Below are 21,871 nucleotides of genomic sequence, written 5' to 3'. Positions count from 1 at the left end.
ACTGGGATTATAGACACTGGGATTACCACACCCAGCTATCAAAAGTTCTTTTATGCTTTAGGCTTTGCTGACAAATAAAGACTTATATCTCTTACATGATCTCTGGTTTTCCCAGCTAAGAGTGGATTTTAAACAAGACCTCTTAAATGTCATGTTCCTTCAATTGCACTTTTCTTCTCTAATATATCCCACCTCTGGTTTCTTTAGTATTTGAGCAAGATAAAGATCCAGCAGATTGAGAAGGACCGAGGTGAATGGGATAGTCTGACCCCAGAAGCCCGCCGAGAGAAAGAGGCTGGCCTGCAGATGTTTGGGCAGTTGGCACGTTTTCATAACATCATGTCCAATGAAACAATTGGTACACTTGCCTTCCTGACATCAGGTAAGGACACAGAAAAAATGGAGTCATCAAGATCTGCTTCATTTGGGGGATCAGCCCACTTGAAACTAAGAATGTGCACTCTGGGATAGTATCCTCTATATTTGAGAGGGAAACAGATCACTAGGAAAGCTTCAAAAAGAAGATCAATGCCAGTTGGGCAAAGTCGCCTCTAATCCCGTCTATTCAGGAGTCTCGGGCACAAGAATCACAAGTTTAAGGCCAACTCAGTTGAGCAAGATCCTGCCTCACAATAAACAGTGAAAAGGGCTGGGGATGTAACTCAGCAATAGAGGGCTTGCCTAGCATGTATAAAGCCCCTGGTCTATCCCCAGCACTGCAAAATAAATAAATATCTCATGGTGCAATCACAAACTGAAAAACTATGAAGTCTTTGAAAATGGTGTAAATCAATGTTATTCTGTAAAACTTTCTATGATGGTGGAAATGATCTATAATTCTGGGCTGCCCAGGTCTACACATAGCAGCCACACATGACTGTTGAACACCTGAAATTTGGCTAATGTGACTGAGGAGTTGAACTTTTAATTTCATTTTAATTGATTTAAATTGTAAAAGTGGCAATTGTTGTTCAGTGGTAGAGCACTTTCCTAGCACGCATGATGCATTAGGTATGATCCTCAGCACAACATTAAAAATAAACAAAAGTGATTGTGTCCTTCTATAACTAAAAATAGATAAATCAATTGTAAAAGTACATGTGGCCAGTTGATACCCTATTGCATAGTACAGGAATCTCTCTTTACTAAAATGGTAAGATATCTCTGTAATAGTTATTGAAAAAGGTTACAGAGGGCTGGGGCTATAGCTCAGTGGCAGAGCACTTGCCTAGAATGTGTGAGGCACTGGGTTTGATCCTATATATACAATATACAGTATAATCATTTTTCTCTTAAAGATGTATGTTATGTGTATAAATATGGACAAATAAACTAGGATATCTAGCAAAATGATAACAGTATCTCTGTGTGGTAGTTTTGTTTTCTTTTTTGTTTTTGATTTTGGCTTACCTACTACTTTGTGTAGTGAAAACATATCACTTCTGTAATTTAAAAAATAGTAGCCCTCACAGGTCTCTAAAGAGTAAACAAGACATAAGTAAAAGATTATTAAATGGATTGAGTCTTCAGAAACTCTTGACTTTTTTTCCAGAAATCAAATCACTTTTCGTGCATCCTTTTCTGGCTGAGCGCATCATCTCTATGCTGAACTACTTCCTGCAGCACCTGGTTGGGCCCAAGATGGGTGCCTTAAAAGTCAAGGACTTCAGCGAATTTGACTTCAAACCCCAGCAGCTTGTATCAGATATCTGCACTATCTACTTAAATCTTGGGTACCTGAGATTGCAATTGGGCAAGCAGAAGGGATGCTGATGTTTTGATAGTAGAAGGACTGGTTGCTATTGCATGGAAGTGGAAAAGGAATGGTTACTTCTAGTTGGTTGATGAAGGAATCTTTATATTATTAACTGAGATTTTGTATGATTCATGGGATATTGTTGAGGATTTTCAACATTCTGCCTTGATCTGTACTAAGATAAACTTTGCTAATTGTACGATTGTTTGGGAAATAGTATTCCTTTATGACCATGGAATACCTGATAGATATCCTATCTAGAAAATTAGAAGTCTTTCTACAATAAAAGTATATTATACGGAGGCTGGGGTTGTGGCTCAGTGATAGAGCTCTTGCCTAGTAAGTGTGAGGCTCTGAGTTCGATCCTCAGCACCACATAAAAATAAATAAATAAATAAAGATATTGTGTCCATCTACAACTAAAAAAATATTTTTTAAAAAAAGTACATTATAGGGGTGGGGATGTGGCTCTGTGGTAGAGTGCTTGCCTTGAAAGCATGAGGCCCTGGATTCAATCCCCAGGACCACAAAAAAAAAAAGAAAAGAAAAAAAGTACATTACAAGATAAGTGATGAGAATGATTGTTCTATGCCCATCTATTATCTTCCCATCAACTACCCTCTGATGCTCAGTTTCTTTCTAATGCTGACTTTCCAGGGATGAGGAGAATTTCTGTGCCACTGTGCCCAAGGATGGACGTTCCTATTCCCCAACTCTCTTTGCACAGACAGTTCGAGTCCTGAAGAAAATAAATAAGCCTGGGAATATGATTGTGGCTTTTAGTAATCTGGCAGAGAAAATCAAGGTGAGGAGAGGAGAATTTGTTTCCTCATATGCTCAATAAAAATCACATTGTCACTGGCATGGGGCTAAACACCTATAAAACCAGCTACATACGAAGCTGAGGCATAAAGATCACAAGTTCCAGGCCAGCCTTGGAATTTAGTGAGACCCTGCCTCAAAATAAAATAAAAAGGACTGAAGATGTGGCTTCATGGTAGAGCGCTTGCCTAGATCATTTGAGGCCCTGAGTTTAATCTCTAGTACCATACATACACTCAAAAAAGATCACTTTGACAGGGACTGGGGTTGTACCTCAGTAATAGAGCACTTACCTAGCATGTGTGAGCCCTAGGTTCAGTTCTCAGCACTGTAACAAAATGTTGATTGCAAAAATCACATTGCCAACTCAACTATGCTTAATTTTGCCCTATTTCAGGGAGAAAAAAGTTTGCCTTGAGAAACTAGAAATAGGTGATTCTTCTTTGTCAGTAACTGGAGCTTCCATCTTCTTATTTTGCCCAGTATGTATTCAGTAGGCTGAGACAGGAGGATCACACATTCAAAGCCAGCTTCAGCAACTTAGTGAGGCCCTGTCCCCCCAAAAAAATAATAAAATGGGTTAGGGATATGGTTTAGTGGTTAAGCCATCCTGGGTTCAATCCCCAATACCAAAAATATATACATTTGTTGTATATATTTTTTATATAACAATATATAGTGTATATATATATATATATTATTATATAACAATATATAGTATATATATTATACTTTTTTTTTTTTTTTTGGTACTGGGATTAAACTAGGGGGCACTTGACCACTGAGACAAATCCCAACCCTGTTTTGTATTTCATTTAGAGACAGGGTCTCACTGAGTTGCTTAGCGCTTCGATGTTGCTAAAGCTGGCTTTGAACTAGAGATCCTCCTGCCTCAGCATCCCAAGTTGCTGGGATGATAAGCATGCACCACCATGCCTGGCTGTAACATATATTTATATATTTTTATATGTGTGTGTGTGTGTGTGTGTGTGTGTGTGTATACACACATTTATAACGTGTGTATATAACATATATACATATACATGACATATATCCAAAAAATTACTCTTTTTTCACCTAAGAACAAGAACAGAAATTAAAGAAACAACTTCTAAAAGAAAAGAGTATACATTTTTGGAAGCTTTTTATGAAAACTTCCCAGAGTTACTAGTAGACTTGAAAATTTAGAATGTTAATGCAGAAGAACATTTTAGGATGAAATTCAATATGCATAGTTTTCAGTAACTGATTTTTATCTTTCTCTGTTCTCTACATATATAGTTGGTAGGTAACTTACACTGAAATAGGCATACATTTTAAAGATTGAACTACTGCACTGTATTCACTTAGTCCCTTTGGTTGGAATATGACAGCTCCTTCAGAAATGGTTAAGAAGGAAAAATGGTGCAGAAGTCTAATAGAAAAACCTTTCTTATTGAGTTGGGTATGGTGGAGCATGCTTGTAATCTGAGTAACTTCAAAGACTGAGGCAGAAAGATGTCAAGTCTAGGCATCTTAGCAAGATCCTGTCTGAAACAGGGCTGAGAATGTAGCTTAGTGGTAGATCACCTTTGGATTTAATCCCCAGTACTAAAAAGAAAGGGAGGGAGGGAAAAAGAAAAGAGAATCAATATTCTTACTGATGTGAGTTTCTTTTTTATGGAGTTAGATTTCATTCTTGGCCTAGAGCTTAGCCAGATGAATCTCTAAGGATTTAGGGATAGGTATCAAATGTTTAAGCTTCTTTTAAATTCCTGTTTCTGTTTATATCAAAATCCATAAATTGTTTTTCACACACAGGCTGCGTGACTAACTCAAAAAGTAACCCTCCTTTCCATCCCCTTTTGATTATGGCATTTATAATAGAACTGTTGCCAGAAAGATGTTGTATATGGTGTAGTTCTTTTCCTGCTAATACTTATACCTGTTTCTAGTCTTGACTGCCAGCAGGTGACCCAACTTGCAAGTTCGGAGTTGGGGTGCAATATTAAATTTGCTTCTGAAATATCTATTTTGGCTGGTTTAAAAAAATAACAATCAAGGTAAGAGCCCAGGCATGATGGTACATACCTTAAAACTAAGAACTGGGCATGGTGGCACACATCTATAATCCCAGTAACTCGGGAGACCACGGCAGGAGGATTACAAGTTTTGAGGCCAGCATGGGCAACTTAGCCAGACCCGATCTCAAAATTAAAAATAAAAAGGGCTAGGGATATGACTCAGTAGTAAAGCGCTCTTGGGCTCAATCTTCAGTACCAAAAATAATAATAATTAAAAATAATAAAGTTAAGGTTTGTCATTGATTTATTAATGACCAAGATTAAGTTATAGCCTTTTAGCATTATGAATTCAGCTGTACTGTGAACATACTTTAACTAACAGGTATTGTGTTCTCAGTCTCTTGCAGACCTCCAACAACAAGAAGAGGAGACCTATGCAGATGCCTGTGATGAGTTCCTGGATCCTATCATGAGCACACTAATGTCTGACCCTGTGGTGCTGCCGTCTTCCAGAGTCACTGTGGATAGGTCCACCATTGCCAGACATTTGCTCAGGTAGGTCACTCACAAAAGCAGCCCCAGAAGCAGAGCTTATTTAAATTATAAAAAGTAAAAAAGACAGGGCTGGGGTTGTGGTTCAATGGTAGAGCGCTTGCCTAGAATGCATGAGGAACTGGGTTAGAGCTCCAGTACCACATAAAAATAAACAAATAAAATAAAGGTATTGTGTTCAGCTACAACTTAAAAAAAAAAATTTTTTTTAAATATAAAAGACAAAGGTTTTATTTTTTGCTTTAATTCAAATTTTATACTATATGAGTTAACTCTGTTTCTCTCTTTGGACCCCACCCATGGGGTAGCTATGAATTTTCCCCAGTTCACTTGCTATTTGGATAGTTGCCTCCTAATATCTATAGAAAAGACAGGAATAAAGATAAATGGTAGCATTATTTGGATAGTTGCCTCCTAATATCTATAGAAAAGACAAGAATAAAGATAAACGGTAGCTTATTTGATACCAAACACCTCCTTTTTTTTTTTTTTTTTCTTTTTGAGACAAGGTCTCACCACTTCACCCAAACTGACCTCAGGCAGGAATTCTGCCCTGCCTTAGCCTCCTGAGTAGCTGGAACTACATGTATACTCCATGGTCCTGTCAACCCCTTAACTTTTTTAAGTATAGCATTAAATAGAAATGGATATTGAAAGACTATTCATGTTTTACAGTTATGTAAGTTGACCGAGATTTAAGGCAGTTTTTAAATATCAAAAAAATAACTGGGTACGGTGGCACACAACTCTAATTCCAGCTACTTAAGAAGTTGAGTGCTGGTGTTGTGGCTCAGCGGTAGACCGCTCGCCTAGCACATGTGAGGCCCTGGGTTCGATCCTCAGCACCACACAAAAATACATAAATGAAGATATTGTGTCTGACTAAAACAGAAGTTGAGACAAAAGATCACAAGTTTCAAGGCCAGCCTCAGCAACTTAGCAAGACCCTGTCTCAAAAATAAGATTTAAGAAAAAAGGACTGGGGATATATCTCAGAGACAGAATATTACTAAGTTCAATCCCCAATACCACTAAAAGAAAAAAAAATGATAAAATGAATTTTATGCTTCATGGTATTAGGTATTAAGCTTTCCCTTTATGCATGATGCTATATAAGGTGGTATGTCTTTTCTAAAGTGTCAATGAAAATTTTTATTGTGTAGTTATCTCAGAATATAAACAGAAGATATATTAGCCCTTAATGTTATGTCATGAATCTTTTGTTTTTTTATTTTTTGCAACTGTCACTAGAACTACAAATAGTTAGCCGGGCATGGTAGTATGCATCTGTAGACCCAACTGTTAGGGAAGTTAAGGCAAGAGGATCATTTGAGGCCAACCTAGGCAACAGTGAGACCCCATCTCCAAAAAGGAAAAAAAACAAAAACTACAAATAGTGTCTTACATTGACATGAATGTATAGGGTCTCTGTCTTAGAGAAGCTAAAGTCTGGTGACAGATGCAAAAAAAAATAGCATTTTTTAAGCCACTGGAATCAAAAGTCATCTGAACAAGCAGTTTTGAGATAGTTTGTTAACAAGAGACAACTCCTGAATCGTTCTTTTTCTCATCTCACTCTTTCTAATCCCCAGGTCAAGATTTGACTCATAGTTGCAATGAATGGTTAGCTTCAGTCAAAGTCCAAGTAAGATGCTTTATTTTTGGCTTAGGATGCTAGAACTCATAAAAATAACCCCCTTTCTCTCTCTCTCTGTCCCAGTGACCAAACAGATCCTTTTAACCGCAGTCCCCTCACCATGGACCAGATCCGGCCAAACACTGAACTAAAAGAAAAAATCCAACGGTGGCTTGCAGAGAGGAAACAACAGCAAAAGGAGCAACTTGAATAAATACTGTGAACTAAGCAAACCAAAAACCAACCCCAGAGTGTAGATAAACAATTGGTTTCTTTTTTTCTAGTTCTGTTCCTTTCTTTTTTCTTTCTTTCTTTCCTCCTTTTCTTTTTCTTTTTTTCTTTTTTTTTTTTTTTCATCTTCTTTATTAAATTTGAGACTGCTTTTGCTCAAATTATGATAATTAAGATTCCTGAGAATTTGTCAGTGCTCCCCTGGCTTGCAGGAAATTATACTTCTTATAATCACCCAGTGATTATAAATCGCTAATTTTCAGCCTTTTTTCTCTATTCCTATTTTTCCTACCTTATTAGTTCAACTGCTAAAACTTCCCTCCACTTTACTATTTTTCTCCCCAAGTACTGCCCAGACATTTTTAGTGAGCAGTACTTTTTAAGTCTGCAGTGTCATGTATTTCAATGACAGTTGATATAACCAGAAAATCCTGCATTACCTGCAAATTTACTAGTCCTCATGATCTGGACTTAAGCCCTTATACTTGTTATAGCTCTATGATGTTACAAAACAACGTTTAACATAAAAGCAGATACCTTGATGTTCGTGTTGACTTTTGAATAAGATGATAGATTTTTTTTTTAAAGGAATCTTATGCAACTTCTGTTGATAGCTCTTAATTTTGTGTTACCTTGTAACTCAAGATATTATCACAAACACACACACTCTCATGGGGTTGTCACCACCAAAACTTCAGCCCTGCAGCCTTTTTATGAGGATTAGTGATTGGGCAAACTTGCATTTTAGACACTTAAGTCAAAAAATTATGGGGTGAAGGTATTAATAAACTGTCAGACCTTTTTTTCTCTTATAAAAATCTATTGTTACAAAGACTAGACATGAATAGAAGTTAGGCAACAAATATTGTAAACATGAAAAACATCATATAAGACACTAATATCAACAGTATATCTCACACATACATACATACCATGTACTTTTTTATATTGGTATAATATAAATTGAGTGCCACTTTCTGTTGTCTCTCCCACAGTAAGATATATGCAGTGTGTGGCCATGTTTACTCAGATACTCATTCTAGACAGGTGAAATTCTGAGACTATAAAATGTATATATTTAATGTTTGGGCTTGTGGCCTGGCCTCTAAGAGCTGCTTCTAACATAGCCTTGGGTCATCAATTAATAAAGTAGGAATTTGAGCAAAACCTTGTCCACAAGCCATTTAGTATCCACTTAGTCCCAAGTAGTTAGTAAGTGGAAGTACCCCACTTTTATAAGTTGGGCCGGAGTTCCCCACTTAATTGTGTAGCTTAACATGCCGAGTGAGGGACATTCCCCTGTGGATTGTCTTTATATTAGTATTCATCTAAGCCCAGAGATATCATAAGGTAAAAGTGATACAATTTAGAAATAGGGATCATTGCTTTCTTTAGAGGACATCATTGTTAACTACGGCCTCTTTCAAATATGATAGTAGTTTTACAATATTCTAGCACAAGTTGCTATAAGGAGTCCTTGATGTGTTTTTGATAATCAGCTGGAAAACTCAAATCAGATTGGGCCTACCACCCATGATAGAAAATAGATGTCTGTTGCTGCACTTATAAATGAAAAGGAAATCTGGGACACCTGCAAAATGCCAGAATGTAAGATTAATTCATTGTGTTCCCCAGGCCTTTTAAGGTGTGGGTTGATAGGACTTATAAAGTCAGTTTCATTTCATATTTATTTTCCTTATTTTTTTTCTCTAAGAGTGACCTGTGTATAAAATAAACTTCTACGTATATGTACTTGCATTATCTTCCAAATCCAATCTAATAGGATGTTTTCATTTTAAGAAGGAGGAAAAAACAGTTTTGTAGAATAAAGAGGAAAATGGGCACAAAACCTCAGAAGGCAGCTGTTTGCAGAAGCTTTGTAGCTAACAACCTCTATGCTGCCTCCAGTATCTGTTTTGTACTTTGCATTCAGATTGTACGCCTTTTCTGGCAAGCTTTTTTTTTTTTCTTTTTTTTTTTTTTTTTTTTGTAATATATAAAACTCTTTTCCTGAGCCTCTTTATGAATGGCTGTGGCACCATTAATGCTGCTGAATATCTTTAAACTTATCACAAAAGCAAGTGTGTAGCTTAAGGACACTATTGGTAAGGAAACCAAGTGTCCTCTGTGCCTTCTTTTTTTCTGTGAAGTAACTTAGGATGTCAAAAAAATTGAGACATTAAATAAGTTATCATCTTGGTACAACATGGTGCATATATGCATTTGGATATGTAAGGAGGTGCTTTGTCCGGAACTCAGCAGCAGCTCTAAATCTTTAAGAGTAGATATGTGACATACATTGTTTTATGTGTTGGCTTTGCTGGAGTATGATAGGAAAATGAAGACTAATTAGCTCTGGTATTGCTCATAACTTAACAAGAGGCTAATACTATGGAAAATTATTTAAATAGGTTTTATCAAGCAGTTTTTTTTTTTAGTATAGTTTTTAATATGTGAAAACTGAAGGAAATTAGAGGTATTTTAATGGTGCAGGTGAAGGCACCTGTTGCTGTTTGGGATCACACTCTACAAAAGCTTCATAACTTTATTTGATGCTGGTTTCTAAGCAGCCACTGTACGAGGTATAAGTCTACTGGGTGCCTTTACAAGCCAGAGGCTGATGCTGCACTGTTGTCATGCAAGGAAATAATGTACATGCTCTAACAGCAAAACAGGAAAGGAACCTAGAAACAAAATGAAAAGCAAAACATCAAAAAATGGTTGACTAAAGTAAAACTTGATCAACATAACTATTTTGAAACATTCCAGGAAGGTTACTTCTTGTCATACTTGCCTGGGGGTGTTTGTTCAAACTTGTATTTAATAAATGAACACCTGACTTACAACCTTTGTTGTCATTTTATTATAGTATTAAAAGCTAGTGGCAGATTCAGAAATACCTCAAAAATCTAGAGGACTCTAACTTACGCTGTTTTTCGGTAGGTATTATCAAATAATTTGTGACCTAGCTGACCTAACCCAATTCATTAGGTCTCTGGGGGGACCCTGGAGTTACCTCAGAAGATGAGTCTCAAATTAGCCCCTGTTTGGCTCCATTTTCTTTAGCTGGCCTAAACCTCAGGTCTTTCATTTTAATCATTTTCCACCATATTCTCCTTTATTGACCCCTTTTCGTTCTATAACCCATCCATACAACACCTCAGCCTAGATTAATCCAGCTGTTCCCCGCAGCCCAGTATCCAAGAAAGAGACCACTGTTGAATCCAAACCAACCCAATTTTTTTAGAATGGTGTAACCACAAACTTGTGGTCTTGAACATTTCCTGACAAACCTTCTGTGTAACCTCTTTCCTCAAATTCTCCCACCCTATCCGGGTTACCAGATGACATTGCTTTCTATTTCCCTGAGAACGGAAGACCTCAGAGTCTCCACTTTCAAGCTCTTCTCCCAACACCCCAATCGGTAGGAAAGGTCCCACTGTTCCCAAGCTAATTCCTCCACCTCCTTTCCTGCCTCAGGGCTCTTGTGAATTCCCCTCCTCTGTGTTCTGTTTTCTTGAGTTCCACTTCCCGCTTTGATTTTCTGACTTGTATTCCCTTAAAGCCATATTTCTTCACCCAATCACTCTGGCTTCTAGCCTGTTTTTGAAATGGCTAGTTAACGTCAAAGATTTTCATATTGCTAAGTTAACCTTTTCTTTATCTCTTAACCATTTCATCAGTTTTACTTTTGCTCAGGTTTCGTCTGGATAACTTCTGTTCATCTCATCAAATATAATTTCTTTTTTATATATTTATTTTTTAGTTGTAGTTGGACACGATATCTTTATTCCATTCATTCATTTTTATTTTTTTTAATGCGGTGCTGAAGATCAAACCCAGCGCCTCACGCATGCTAGGTAAGCACTCTACCGCTGAGCTACAACTCCAGCCCTTTCTTCCAGTCATACTCAACTATGAAGTTTCAACCACCCCTCAAGGATCTCTAAGATCCACACCATGCCTATCTAATACTGATGTTCCCCCGCTCGCGTTTACACTGCTACCTCTTGTTTCCGAACTCTGCACTCCCAAGGTATTTATCGATCTCATTCCCGGTGAAGGTAATACCTAACACACCCACGCTTTCGTTAAATTTCAGAAAAGCCAGGCATACGGGCGCGGTGGCGGACGCCTGTAATCCCAGCGGCTTGGAAGGCTGAGGCAGGAGGATCTCAAGTTCAAAGCCAGCCTCAGCAATAGGGAGGCACCAAGCAATTCAATGAGACCGTATCTCTAAATAAAATACAAAATAGGGCTGGGGATGTGGCTCGGTGGTCGAGTGCCCCTGAGTTCAATCCCAGGCACCAAAAAAAAAAAAAAAAAAAAAATGCCTCAATCAAAGGGATTTTTTTCCCTCCTATCTGCACTGCTCCTTGTGACTAGTTAAAGAACTAAGGAAATTGGATTCCAATCTAGATACAAGACATTGACATTAGAAAACATCAATTAAAGAGGGACCGAGTCCATGGGCTGGGGTTGTGGCTCAGTGGTAGAGTGCTCGCCTAGCATGCACTCGGTTCAATCCTTAGCACCACATAAAAAATAATAATAAAGATATTGTGTCCACCTAAAATGTTCGGTCTATTCCCTAAAGACCTAAATAGAGCATGCTACAGGGACACTGCTACATCGATGTTCATAGCAGCACAATTCACAATAGCAAGACTGTGGAACCAACCTAGATGCCCTTCAATAGACGAATGGATAAAAAAAAATGTGGCATTTATACACAATGGAGTATTACTCTGCATTAAGAAATGACAAAATCATAGAATTTGGAGGGAAATGGATGGCATTAGAGCAGATTATGCTGAGTGAAGCCAGCCAATCCCTAAAAAACAAATGCCAAATGTCTTCTTTGATATAAGGAGAGTAACTAAGAACAGAGTAGGGACGAAGAGCATGAGAAGAAGATTAACATTAAACAGGGACGAGAGGTGGGAGGGAAAGGGAGGGAGAAGGGAAATTGCATGGAAATGGAAGGAGACCCTCAGGGTTATACAAAATTACATACAAGAGGTAACGAGGGGAAAGGGAAAAATAATACAAGGGGGAGATATGAACTGCAGTAGAGTGGGTAGAGAGAGAAGAGGGGAGGGGAGGGGAGGGGAGGGGAGGGGGGTAGTAACGGATAGGAAAGGCAGCAGAATACAACAGACCCTAGTATGGCAATATATAAATCAATGGAAGTGTATCTGATGTGATTCTGCAATTTGTAAACGGAGTAAAAATGGGAGTTCATAACCCAAAAAAAAAAAAAAAAAAAAAAACGGGTGGGGGGGGGGCTAAGTCTAGTGATTTGGTTTGTAGTGTGCTCGGCACCCAACTTTTTGCACTTTTTGTTTGGCCCTGGACTCTCTCTGTCTCTAAAACAGTGTAGATCTAGGAGCATTTTAACGATGCCTTCCGGCCTTGACAACTTTAGAGAAGCTCCCAGAGCACCCTAAGCAAAACTGTGCGGGTCAGCGCCAAAAAAAAAAAAAAAAAAAAAAAAGCACGGACGCATGCGCACTTCCTCACCTCGCCGGCCTTCCGGGCCTCCGCGAGTGGCTGCCCCGAGAAATGCCTCTTTCTCTGAGGAATCCCATTATTTCCTATTTATCCTCTAGTGTCGTCTTTTCAAATCCACTTCCTGTCCGCGGCTGAAAAAAATAAATTGACTGACTAGATTCCTCAAAGGCGCTAGGACACCTAAGTATCTTGAACCGGCGCGGAAAAGGGCGGCCTGACATTGGAAGTGGCATAGGGTCCTGCAGTGAATCCTTCCGGGGGGTGACATTCAGCCGGCCTTTGGGGCAACGGACCTTCTGCCCTAGAACCATGGCCCAGTTCGTGCGTAACCTCGCGGAGAAGGCCCCGGCGCTGGTGAACGGTGAGCGCGGTGTGAGGCTGCCGAGGCGGGTACACGGGCTACGGGGAGGCCTAGAGGTCCCGAGGGGAAGAAGGGGGCTGTGGTGACCTGAGGGAGCTGCGGGAACCGGGGCGGGACGGCCTGGCGGTGCAGGGAGCGGGTGGGAGGATTGTGACCCTCTGACCCTCATCTCGTCTGCTCTGCATCTTGGGTTCTCTTTACCACCTAGAAGGAGCTGAATTCTAACCACGACAGTGAAGAGGGGTAGGGGGAAGGAAGCCTTGAGTACCTCCCGGCCGGCTCCATTACGCCCCTTTAGATCCCCTAGAACAGGGAGGCAGAGGGGATGGCTCTGTTAGAGATAGGAAGGGGAAGGGCAGAAACTTGAGAAAGTACATAAATTTGACCTCATCGGGTAGTCTTGTTCTCATTGGAGAGTATTGAAAAGTCAGTAGAAATGTTGAAGCAGAGATGAGCTTTGAACGGTGCTTTGCCTTCTGCCCTGCTTTAACCCAAGGGAAATTGTAGGCGAAATTGGACTTTATGGATGAGTGTCCCCGTCCCAATAAGCATTGAAAGGTATTCGTATAAATAATATAATCTGTGTTATTATAGCTTAACATTCATGGAATTTTTTCAGTTCCAAGAACCTCACTGTAGCTCGCTATATACAGAACAATCCCGAATATTCACAGCCCTGAGTAATAGTCTGTTCTGTGGGTAAACCTTCAGTTGTTTTCTGTAAGTTCTTCATTTTATTCCTAGAGTGAGAAGAGCTAAATTGACGTTTCTTCATTAGTTGTGGTATATTGTAGTAAGTGGTTGAAGATCAGATTGCTAAATAGTTTTTATTCAAATTTAATCAAAATGGAATTGTGGCCAGAAAGCAGAATTCTGAAAAATACGTGCAATGTTTTTAAGCCTATTATGCTGTCTGATTTTCTTATTCATTCTCTCTTCACTTCATCACAAACAATGAGTCAATGAAAATCTTGTAGTATATACTTGATTCTCTCTTCCTACAGTCTGTGAACCCCACAGTCTATTGGTGAGACAAGTTATACATTTTCCCATTTTATTTGCAGTTTTTATGTTACTGAGATCCTTGAATTATCTGTTTAAAAAGCTCTATACTTTTGTGTAAATTAAAAGAAAAATGCTTCAATCTTTGGACTTTGTGGATAATATAAGGCAAAACTTTTAATAATTTCAAATGGATTTTTTTCCTAGTGGCTTTCACATATTGGGAAATGAACTAGTTTCTGTGATAAAATTCAAAAGGAAAAGTATTAACAAAATAAATTTTTGTTATGAAATATATAATCCCTACTGGGCATGGTGTGCACACCTGTAATCCCAGCAACTTGGAGGCTGAGGCTGGAGAATCACAAGTTTGAGGCCAGCTTTGGCAACTTACAAAGACCCTATATAACTCAGTGATAGAGTGCCCTGGATTCAATCCCCAGTATCACAAAAGAAAAAGGAGTGTGTGTGTGTGTGTGTGTGTGTGTGTGTGTGTGTGTGTGTTGTGTAAATCTTTTTCCTCTGTTATTGTGAACAATTGAAAGATAACTTTTTATTCTTCCAAAAGTACTCGGAAAGGAAGAATTCACTAGGCTCTGAATGTTGAAATGGAAATGTATCTTGCTTTATAGAATAGGCCTGTGTGTTAAATGTAATTCCAGGATCTAATTTAGGATATCACATTTAGTTGTTATGTCTTCCTAGTCTCCTCTGATTTGTGACATTTCCAATTTTTCCTAATCTTTCAAAAGACTTTGACTGTCTTGAGATGTCTATCTATGTATCCTGAAGAATATCCCTCAATCTGGATTTATCTGCTGTTTCTCTCATGATTAGTCTGGAACTATGGATTTTGAGAAAGAATACCACAGAGATGAGATACCCTCAATCTATAGAAAGGTATATTTATATAATATCACTTGTAAAAGCTTTTATTCCTTGGTTTAGGTAGCATTTCATATATTCCTCCCCTGTAGAGTTATTATTTTCCCTTTCTATATCTTTGGGGTTTCCTGTGGTGGTAGTGGTTTTTTGTTTGTTTTTCAGTACTGGGATTTGAGCCCAGGGTTGTCTCCCCATAGCTTCATCCCCAACCCTTTTTACTTTTTAATTTGAAGCAGGTCTCACTAAGTAGTCCAGACTGGCTTTGAACTTGTGATCCAGGTCCTGCTTCAGCCTCCTGAGTATCTGGAATTATAGGCATGTGCTACCGCATGCCTGGCACTAACTTCTACCTGATGTTTAGAAGCAAATAACTATGTCTGGCCCCTGGGGCAGGAGGGTTTGCAGCCAGAAGCCAGGGTGGTTGGATGGTCCATTTCCTGTAGGGGGGAATATCTACAACTATTAAATGGAATTCTTCTGTAAGAAAGATTTGTCTCTTCTTCGTTTATTTACTCAATCACTTACTGTATTGGTTCATTTACATTTATTTCACACTTTGCCTATCCAATATTCTTTATTTTTTGCTCAAATTGGCCATTGAGAACTGTTTTAAGTTGGCATTTCTATTCCTTTGATGTGCCCCCTTACTTTCTGAAGTTTCCAGTCTTTCCTCATCTTTCATGATCTTGACCCTGTTGGGGTATCTATCTCTGTATCCTGAAGAATATCCCTCAGGATTTATCTGGTGTTTCAGACTCATCTTGGTTTTTTTTCTTGCTCAGCCTTAGTATTGGCCATTTCTCCAAGGAGCACTAGTTTTTTGTTTTGTTTTGTTTTTGATAATGGAATTTAGAAACTAAGATTTGGTGTTGAGTTTGTTCCTTGCTACTAGACTATTAGCTTCTAGGGACTGTCAGTGGACAGAGATACGGATACAAATCCATACGGGGCATGCATACCAACCCATGTATTAAGGTGAACATGAGTTCACGTGGATGTTTGCAACTGTAATCCAGTAGCACGAGTTTTGATTTTGTTTGTTTTGTGCTGGGGCTTGAACCCAGGACCTTACACATGCTGAGCACATGATGCTCTACCTCTATATGCCACCAGACCAAAATAACCTCTCAACTTTTTTTTTTTTTTAACAGAGAAGATTTATTTATTTTTTTAAGAGAGAGAATCTTTAATATTTATTTTTTAGTTTTCGGCAGATACAACATCTTTCTTTGTATGTGGTGCTGAGGATCGAACCCAGGCTGCAAGCATGCCAGGCGAGCGTGCTACTGCTTGAGCCACATCCCCAGCCCCATAACCTCTCAACTTTATTGTGTTTTTTACTTTTTGTTTTCTTATATGAGATGGGGTCTCACTTTGTTGCCTACCCTTGCTCTGAACTCTTGGGTTCAAGCAGTCCTCCTATCTCAGCCTCCAGAGTAGCTGGGACTACAGGCACACATTACTGCCCCCGGCTATTCTTATTTCTTTTCTTGCTTGTCTCTGAATTCCCTTTCATCACTGAGAAATCTGGTTTATACTATCCGTCATTCATTTACTTATGTTTTGTTCATCCCTTGTATATTAACTTGTGCTCCTAAGAAACATTTACCAACTCAAGTAGTATTTTATGTACAGTGTGCTCCTCTTTTTGAAGAGAGGGGTTTGCAGTGCTGGGATCAAACCCAAGGAATCATACATGCTAAACAAAGGGCTCTACCACTGAGCTACATCACCAGCCCCCAGTTATTTGGGTTTGTTTGGGGTTTTTGTTGTTGTTGTTGTTGTTGTTGTTTTTAAAGGACAAATATCTGTGTTGAAGGGTAAGTTTAAAGATGGTTTGTTGACTGTTTCATAAGACATTGTACTTTTTAATTGTCCCATTTGGTAGGTATTGGCAGTTCTCTTTAGAACAGTCTCTTAGTGTTTTATGTCTACCTAGTGTTACTACCTGGCCCCAAGCACAGGATAAGTAAGATGGTGATTCTTATTTTTTTTTTTCCTCTCTTTGGTACCAAGTATTGAACCCAAGGGTGCTTAAGCACTGTCTACATCTCCAGCCCTTTTGAGACAGGTTCTCATTGAGTTTCAGAAGCTGGCTTTGAACTTGTGATCCTCTTGCCTCAGCCTCCAAAACCGTTAGCATTACAGGTGTGTACCACTGCATCCAGCAGGGAGATAGTGATTCTAAGAATAGAAAAATATCCTGGGGGCTGGGGATGTGGCTCAAGTGGTAGGGCGCACGCCTGGCATGTGTGCGGCCCGGGTTCGATCCTCAGCACCACATACAAAAACAAAGATGTTGTGTCTGCCGATAACTTAACAAAAATAAATAAATAAATATTAAAATTCTCTCTCTCTCTCCCCCTCTCTCTTTAAAAAAAAAGAAAAAGAAAAGTATCCTGGGCCAGGATTGTGGCTTAGTGGTAGAGTGCTTGCCTTACATGCATGAGGCACCGGGGGTTTGAACCCTGGCACTACATAAAAAAATAAATAAATAAAATAAAGGTATTGTGTCCATCTACAGTTAAGGGGGAAAAAATAGTAAAATACTCAAAATACAGGCATTTAATAGAAAAAACTCCAACAACCTTGGGTAACCCATCTTTAAATAATAGACATTTGGGGCCTGGGGTTGTGGCTCAGTGGTAGAGCATTTGCCTAGCATGTGCGAGGCCCTGGGTTCAATCCTCAGCACCACATTAAAAAAATAAATAAAATTAAGGTATTGTGTCCAACTACAATTAAAAAAATAATAATGATAGACATTTTATGAACGTTCATGGATTTGTGTTTTGGTTTTTGTTTGTTTTTGTTTTGTGCCGCAGTCTCTGGCTGGGCACAAATCACGAGCCTCCACACAGCTTGGGAGTAGTGGATTTGGGCAGAGAACGTGGATTTCCCCAGAACGTGTTTGTAGACGGCCGGTGTGAGTTCGGGAATAAAGAATTGCCGTTTGAATCTACAAGCTGTGTGGAGGCTCGTGATTTGTGCCCAGCCAGAGACTGCGGCAGTTTTGCACTGGGGCTCAAACCCAGGGCTTCATGCAAGCACTCTTTGAGCTATACCTCCAACTTCTTGCTATTTTTATGTTCCTCTTATGATTTTATTATTTTATTTATTCATAATGAGAACCCAGGTGCGTTTTACAGTTGAACTATATCCCAGGCCCTTTTTATTTTGAGACAGGGTTTGGCTAAGTTGCTAAAATCTCACTAAGTTTCTAAGGCTGGTCTTGAACTTGTGATCCTTCTACTTCACCTCTCAAGTTGCTGGAATTATAGGCATGCACCACCCACATCTGGCTTGATTTTTTTTTTCCCCTCCACCTTGCTGAAGTCACTAGTCTCACATTTTCCCAGTTTATTAAGGGTCTATTTTCTTGCCAGGCATGGTGGTGCACTCCTATAATCCCAGTGACTCAGGAGACTGAGGCAGGAAGACCACCAGTTCAAAGCCAGCCTCATCAATTTATCAAGGCCCTAAGCAACTTAAATCCTGTCTCATAATAAAAAATAAAAAGGGCTGGGGATATGGCTCAGTGATAAAGTGCCCTTGGGTTCAATCCCTGGTATCAAATTTAAAAAAAAAAAAATCTCTCTTCTTGAAATATTAATGCCTTGAAGAATTTGAGCTTAGTAATAGAGTCTAGTTTGGGCTGCTCTTAACAATACATGTAGGTTTTATTTTTATTATTTGTGGTGTTTTTGAAAGGGAACAGCTGTGCCTTTGATAGAGAAAGATTTAATCCAGCACATATTGATGAGGATACCAAAAATGGATACTAATTGGTATAATTCTGTCTAGATTTGTAGCCAATATTATGATAAATTTTAATCTTGTTCTTAAGGGTGCCATTCTGTGTAGGTCCTTCCTCCCCCCATTCCCCTTCTGGACCTCTTCCCTTGATTTTCTGATCTCTACCAATAAAATATGAATAAATTTCTGCTGTTTTCTTCTGTTTGAATACAAATGCTGATACCTTTACAGTTAATTAGATTTGCCATTCATAAGTGAAGTAGCATACTAGCTGGCCACTAGTGAAATCCCAGCATAATTGAATGTGCTTATAGTTTCCTGCCTGATTGAACTTCCCTGTGACACAGGTGTTGTGCATCTTTAAAAGCCTCTTGTTACCAGGGAGCAGCTTTGACTTTTCACACCGGGTGCACATTTGGTACAAGCAGTGAATGAATGTGATGCATGAATAAATATTTGTGTCCAACCCACACATCTGCTTCTTTCGGTCTCTAGTGAGTTCATCCTGGGTTTTTTTTTTGTTTTGTTTTGTTTTGTTTTCCAGCTGCTGTGACTTACTCCAAGCCTCGATTGGCCACATTTTGGCATTATGCCAAGGTTGAGCTCGTTCCTCCAACCCCTGCTGAGATCCCTACAGCTATTCAGAGCCTGAAAAAAATAGTCAATAGTGCTCAAACTGGTAGCTTCAAACAGCTTACAGTTAAGGTAACTATGGGCTAAGTGAAAACGTATGTACATAACAGCAAATGTCTTCCCTTGGGATTTTTCTGATTGTTTTGATTAATATGTGTGTTTTCAATGAGACTGAATCCAACATAATGAGAGATAATCTCTTTTTTTTTTTTTTTTTGACTGCCAAGGAAGATATTTACTTTTCTAATTTTGTCATCTACATAGAAATAATTTGGCTATTTTATTTCTTGGTTTTCCTAATAGTCTTATACTATAACAGAAAAGTAAGCGTTTTTTTAAAACTGGAAAACATCTTCCTTTCCAATTTTGGTTACTATACTAAAATGATTGCTTACTTCCTGATTTATACTTTTTTATTCATCTTTAGTCCTGGAATTGTCCCCAATTCGGCCAAAATAGCTTTTAAACTATATTAGTCAGCAAGCTAACCAAATCTGGGTTATCATATTAACATGAATATTAAATATCATAAAAATTAGAACTTAAATTTTATGTTTACTTAAATTTGCCGTTCATAAGTCAAGTGAGCACAGGGTATAAAAAGCCTAAATAATAGTTATTGACTTTAGAACCTACATCCTGGAAGATATGGTTATTTATCAGAAGATTCTAATAACCTCTGGTCTAATTTTGTAGGGGAAAATTCACTTCTAGAAGTACTAAAAGGAAAAGGCTCAATTTTGTTATATAAAGGTATTTTTTTCAACCCGTTTCAAGGTCCATATTTGTCTCTGTATGAAACATTGCTTTCTGGAACCATATGTATATTTTTGGCGGGGGGGGGGCAATAAAATGTTGATTTGTGAAACTGAGTACTGAATATTTCGAGTTAAACCAAATAATATGTGAATAAAAAGGAAATACAAATGGGAAAACAGTCCTTCATCTTTAAGCAGATTATCTTCAGCCAGGCAGAAATGTCTTTTCAGAGATTTGGCCTTCCTTTAGCCATCCTTTCATATCAATGCCCTATCTAAATGTGTCAGCTATTTCCAGGATGTAGGTCGTTTTAGGGCCCATAAAGTGTCTCATAAACTAATAATGAAAGGGTTAAGTCAGTTCAGGTCTTTAAAGAATGCTTTGAAAGAATTTATAAGCTCTGGACTACTTAACTTACAGAATTTGAAAGTTCAGGGGTCCTCAGCAGGTAAGCAAAGTTAACATTATTAACTCTTGGCTTTGACTAAACTGCCCTCTAGTTTGAATAGTGTCCTTATATTCTATGTCACTTAGTCCTAGAAAATAATATATAAAGAAAAGAAGGTACCTTAAAATTGGTACTACTTTTTGGGCTGAGGCTGTAGCTCAGTGGCAGAATGCTTGCCTAGCACATGTGAGGCACTGGGTTCATTCCTTAGCACACAAAGGCATGCTGTCCATCTACAACTGCAAAAAAAAATTTTTTGTACTACCTTTTTTTTTTTCCAGGAAGCTGTGCTGAATGGTTTGGTGGCTACTGAAGTGTGGATGTGGTTTTATATCGGAGAGATCATAGGCAAGCGTGGCATCGTTGGCTATAACGTTTGAAGACCAATCTTTAACATCTGATTATATTTGATTTATCATTTGAGTTTTCTTGGACCATATATGATCAGATTGCTATCTGAATAAAGATGTATCAGAATAAGATGTATCAGATATCAGTGTTTTTTCTGTCAAATACTGTATAAAAGGTCATAGGTTTTTGTTGTTGTTTTGGGGGTTGTTTTTGTTTTGGGTTTGGGTTTTGGGGTTTTTTGTCAAGGGAGTGGTACTGGTCATTGAACCCAGGAGGCACCCTACCACTGAGCTATATTCCCAATCCCTTTTATTTTTTGAACCAGGATTTTGCTAAATTTCTGAAGCTGACCTCAAACTGTAATCCCCCTACCTCAACCTCCTGAGTCACTGGGATTACAGGTCTGAACCACTGATACCCAGGACAATTTTTCTTGATATTAAGTTTGATTGTTTAGTGGATATATTAATATAGCTCTAAATGCATGTCTAGGAGACTGGAGTTGTAGCTCTGTGGTAGAGCACTTGCCTAACACATGTGAGGCACTGGGTTTGGTTCTCAGCACCACATAAAAATGAATAAAGGTATTGTGTTCATCTACAACTAAAAAATATAATAATAAATGCATGTCTGTTTATCCTGAAACTGGAAAATTTATATGTGACTATACCAACCTGGTACATGAATATATGAGGATAACATTTTTATAATATTTAAAGTTGGGCACAGTGGCACACACCTCTAATCCCAGCAGTCTGGGAGGCTGAGGCAGGAGGATCACAAGTTTGAGACCAGCCTCAGTAATTTAGCAAGGCCCTAAGCAATTTAGTGAGACCCTGTCTCAAAATTAAGAAGGATTGGGGATGTAGCTCAGTGGTAAAGCCCCCCTGGGCTACATCCCCAATACCAACAGAAAAAAATATATATTTAAGCTTTCCAGAAAACTTGAGGGGAAAAGTCTTGAGAAAACTAGAACTTGCTATAGCAAAAGATATAGTAATACCATGTGCCAGAGTGATGTAGTTAAATCATATTGGTAAAAGCTGTACTTTAAACCTTAAAGTACTTGGTTGGCTCATTGGCGTGTTTCTAACGTTTAGTCCCAGCAACTTCAGAGCCTGAGGCAGGAGGGTCAATTGAGCTCAAGAGTTTGAAGCCAACC

General features: G+C 38.6%; 2 protein-coding genes across 2 annotated transcripts in view; both read left to right on the top strand.

Moving 5' to 3' along the window:
• Ube4a (ubiquitination factor E4A) overlaps window positions 1-9,846 on the top strand; it is a 34,635-nt gene extending 24,789 nt beyond the window's left edge. Inside the window, exons 16-20 of the mRNA XM_076846355.2 lie at window positions 208-382; window positions 1,553-1,733; window positions 2,414-2,561; window positions 4,979-5,136; window positions 6,854-9,846. Of these exons, the coding sequence (XP_076702470.1) occupies window positions 208-382; window positions 1,553-1,733; window positions 2,414-2,561; window positions 4,979-5,136; window positions 6,854-6,983 (792 nt within the window). The 3' untranslated portion in view covers window positions 6,984-9,846. The remainder of the gene's footprint in view (window positions 1-207; window positions 383-1,552; window positions 1,734-2,413; window positions 2,562-4,978; window positions 5,137-6,853) is intronic.
• A 2,705-nt stretch (window positions 9,847-12,551) lies between these two features.
• Atp5mg (ATP synthase membrane subunit g) lies at window positions 12,552-20,840 on the top strand. Its single transcript, XM_076846353.2, has 3 exons — window positions 12,552-12,875; window positions 19,063-19,223; window positions 20,640-20,840. The coding sequence occupies exons 1-3, from the start codon at window positions 12,824-12,826 to the stop codon at window positions 20,736-20,738; spliced, it is 312 nt and encodes a 103-aa protein (XP_076702468.1). The 5' UTR covers window positions 12,552-12,823; the 3' UTR covers window positions 20,739-20,840.
• Window positions 20,841-21,871: the final 1,031 nt, after the last annotated feature.

Source organism: Callospermophilus lateralis, chromosome 2 (assembly GCF_048772815.1).
Source record: "Callospermophilus lateralis isolate mCalLat2 chromosome 2, mCalLat2.hap1, whole genome shotgun sequence".
In the NCBI taxonomy this organism is placed as follows: domain Eukaryota; kingdom Metazoa; phylum Chordata; class Mammalia; order Rodentia; family Sciuridae; genus Callospermophilus; species Callospermophilus lateralis.
Note: the sequence above shows the minus strand (reverse complement) of the source record. Positions and strands in the feature narration are given on the sequence as shown.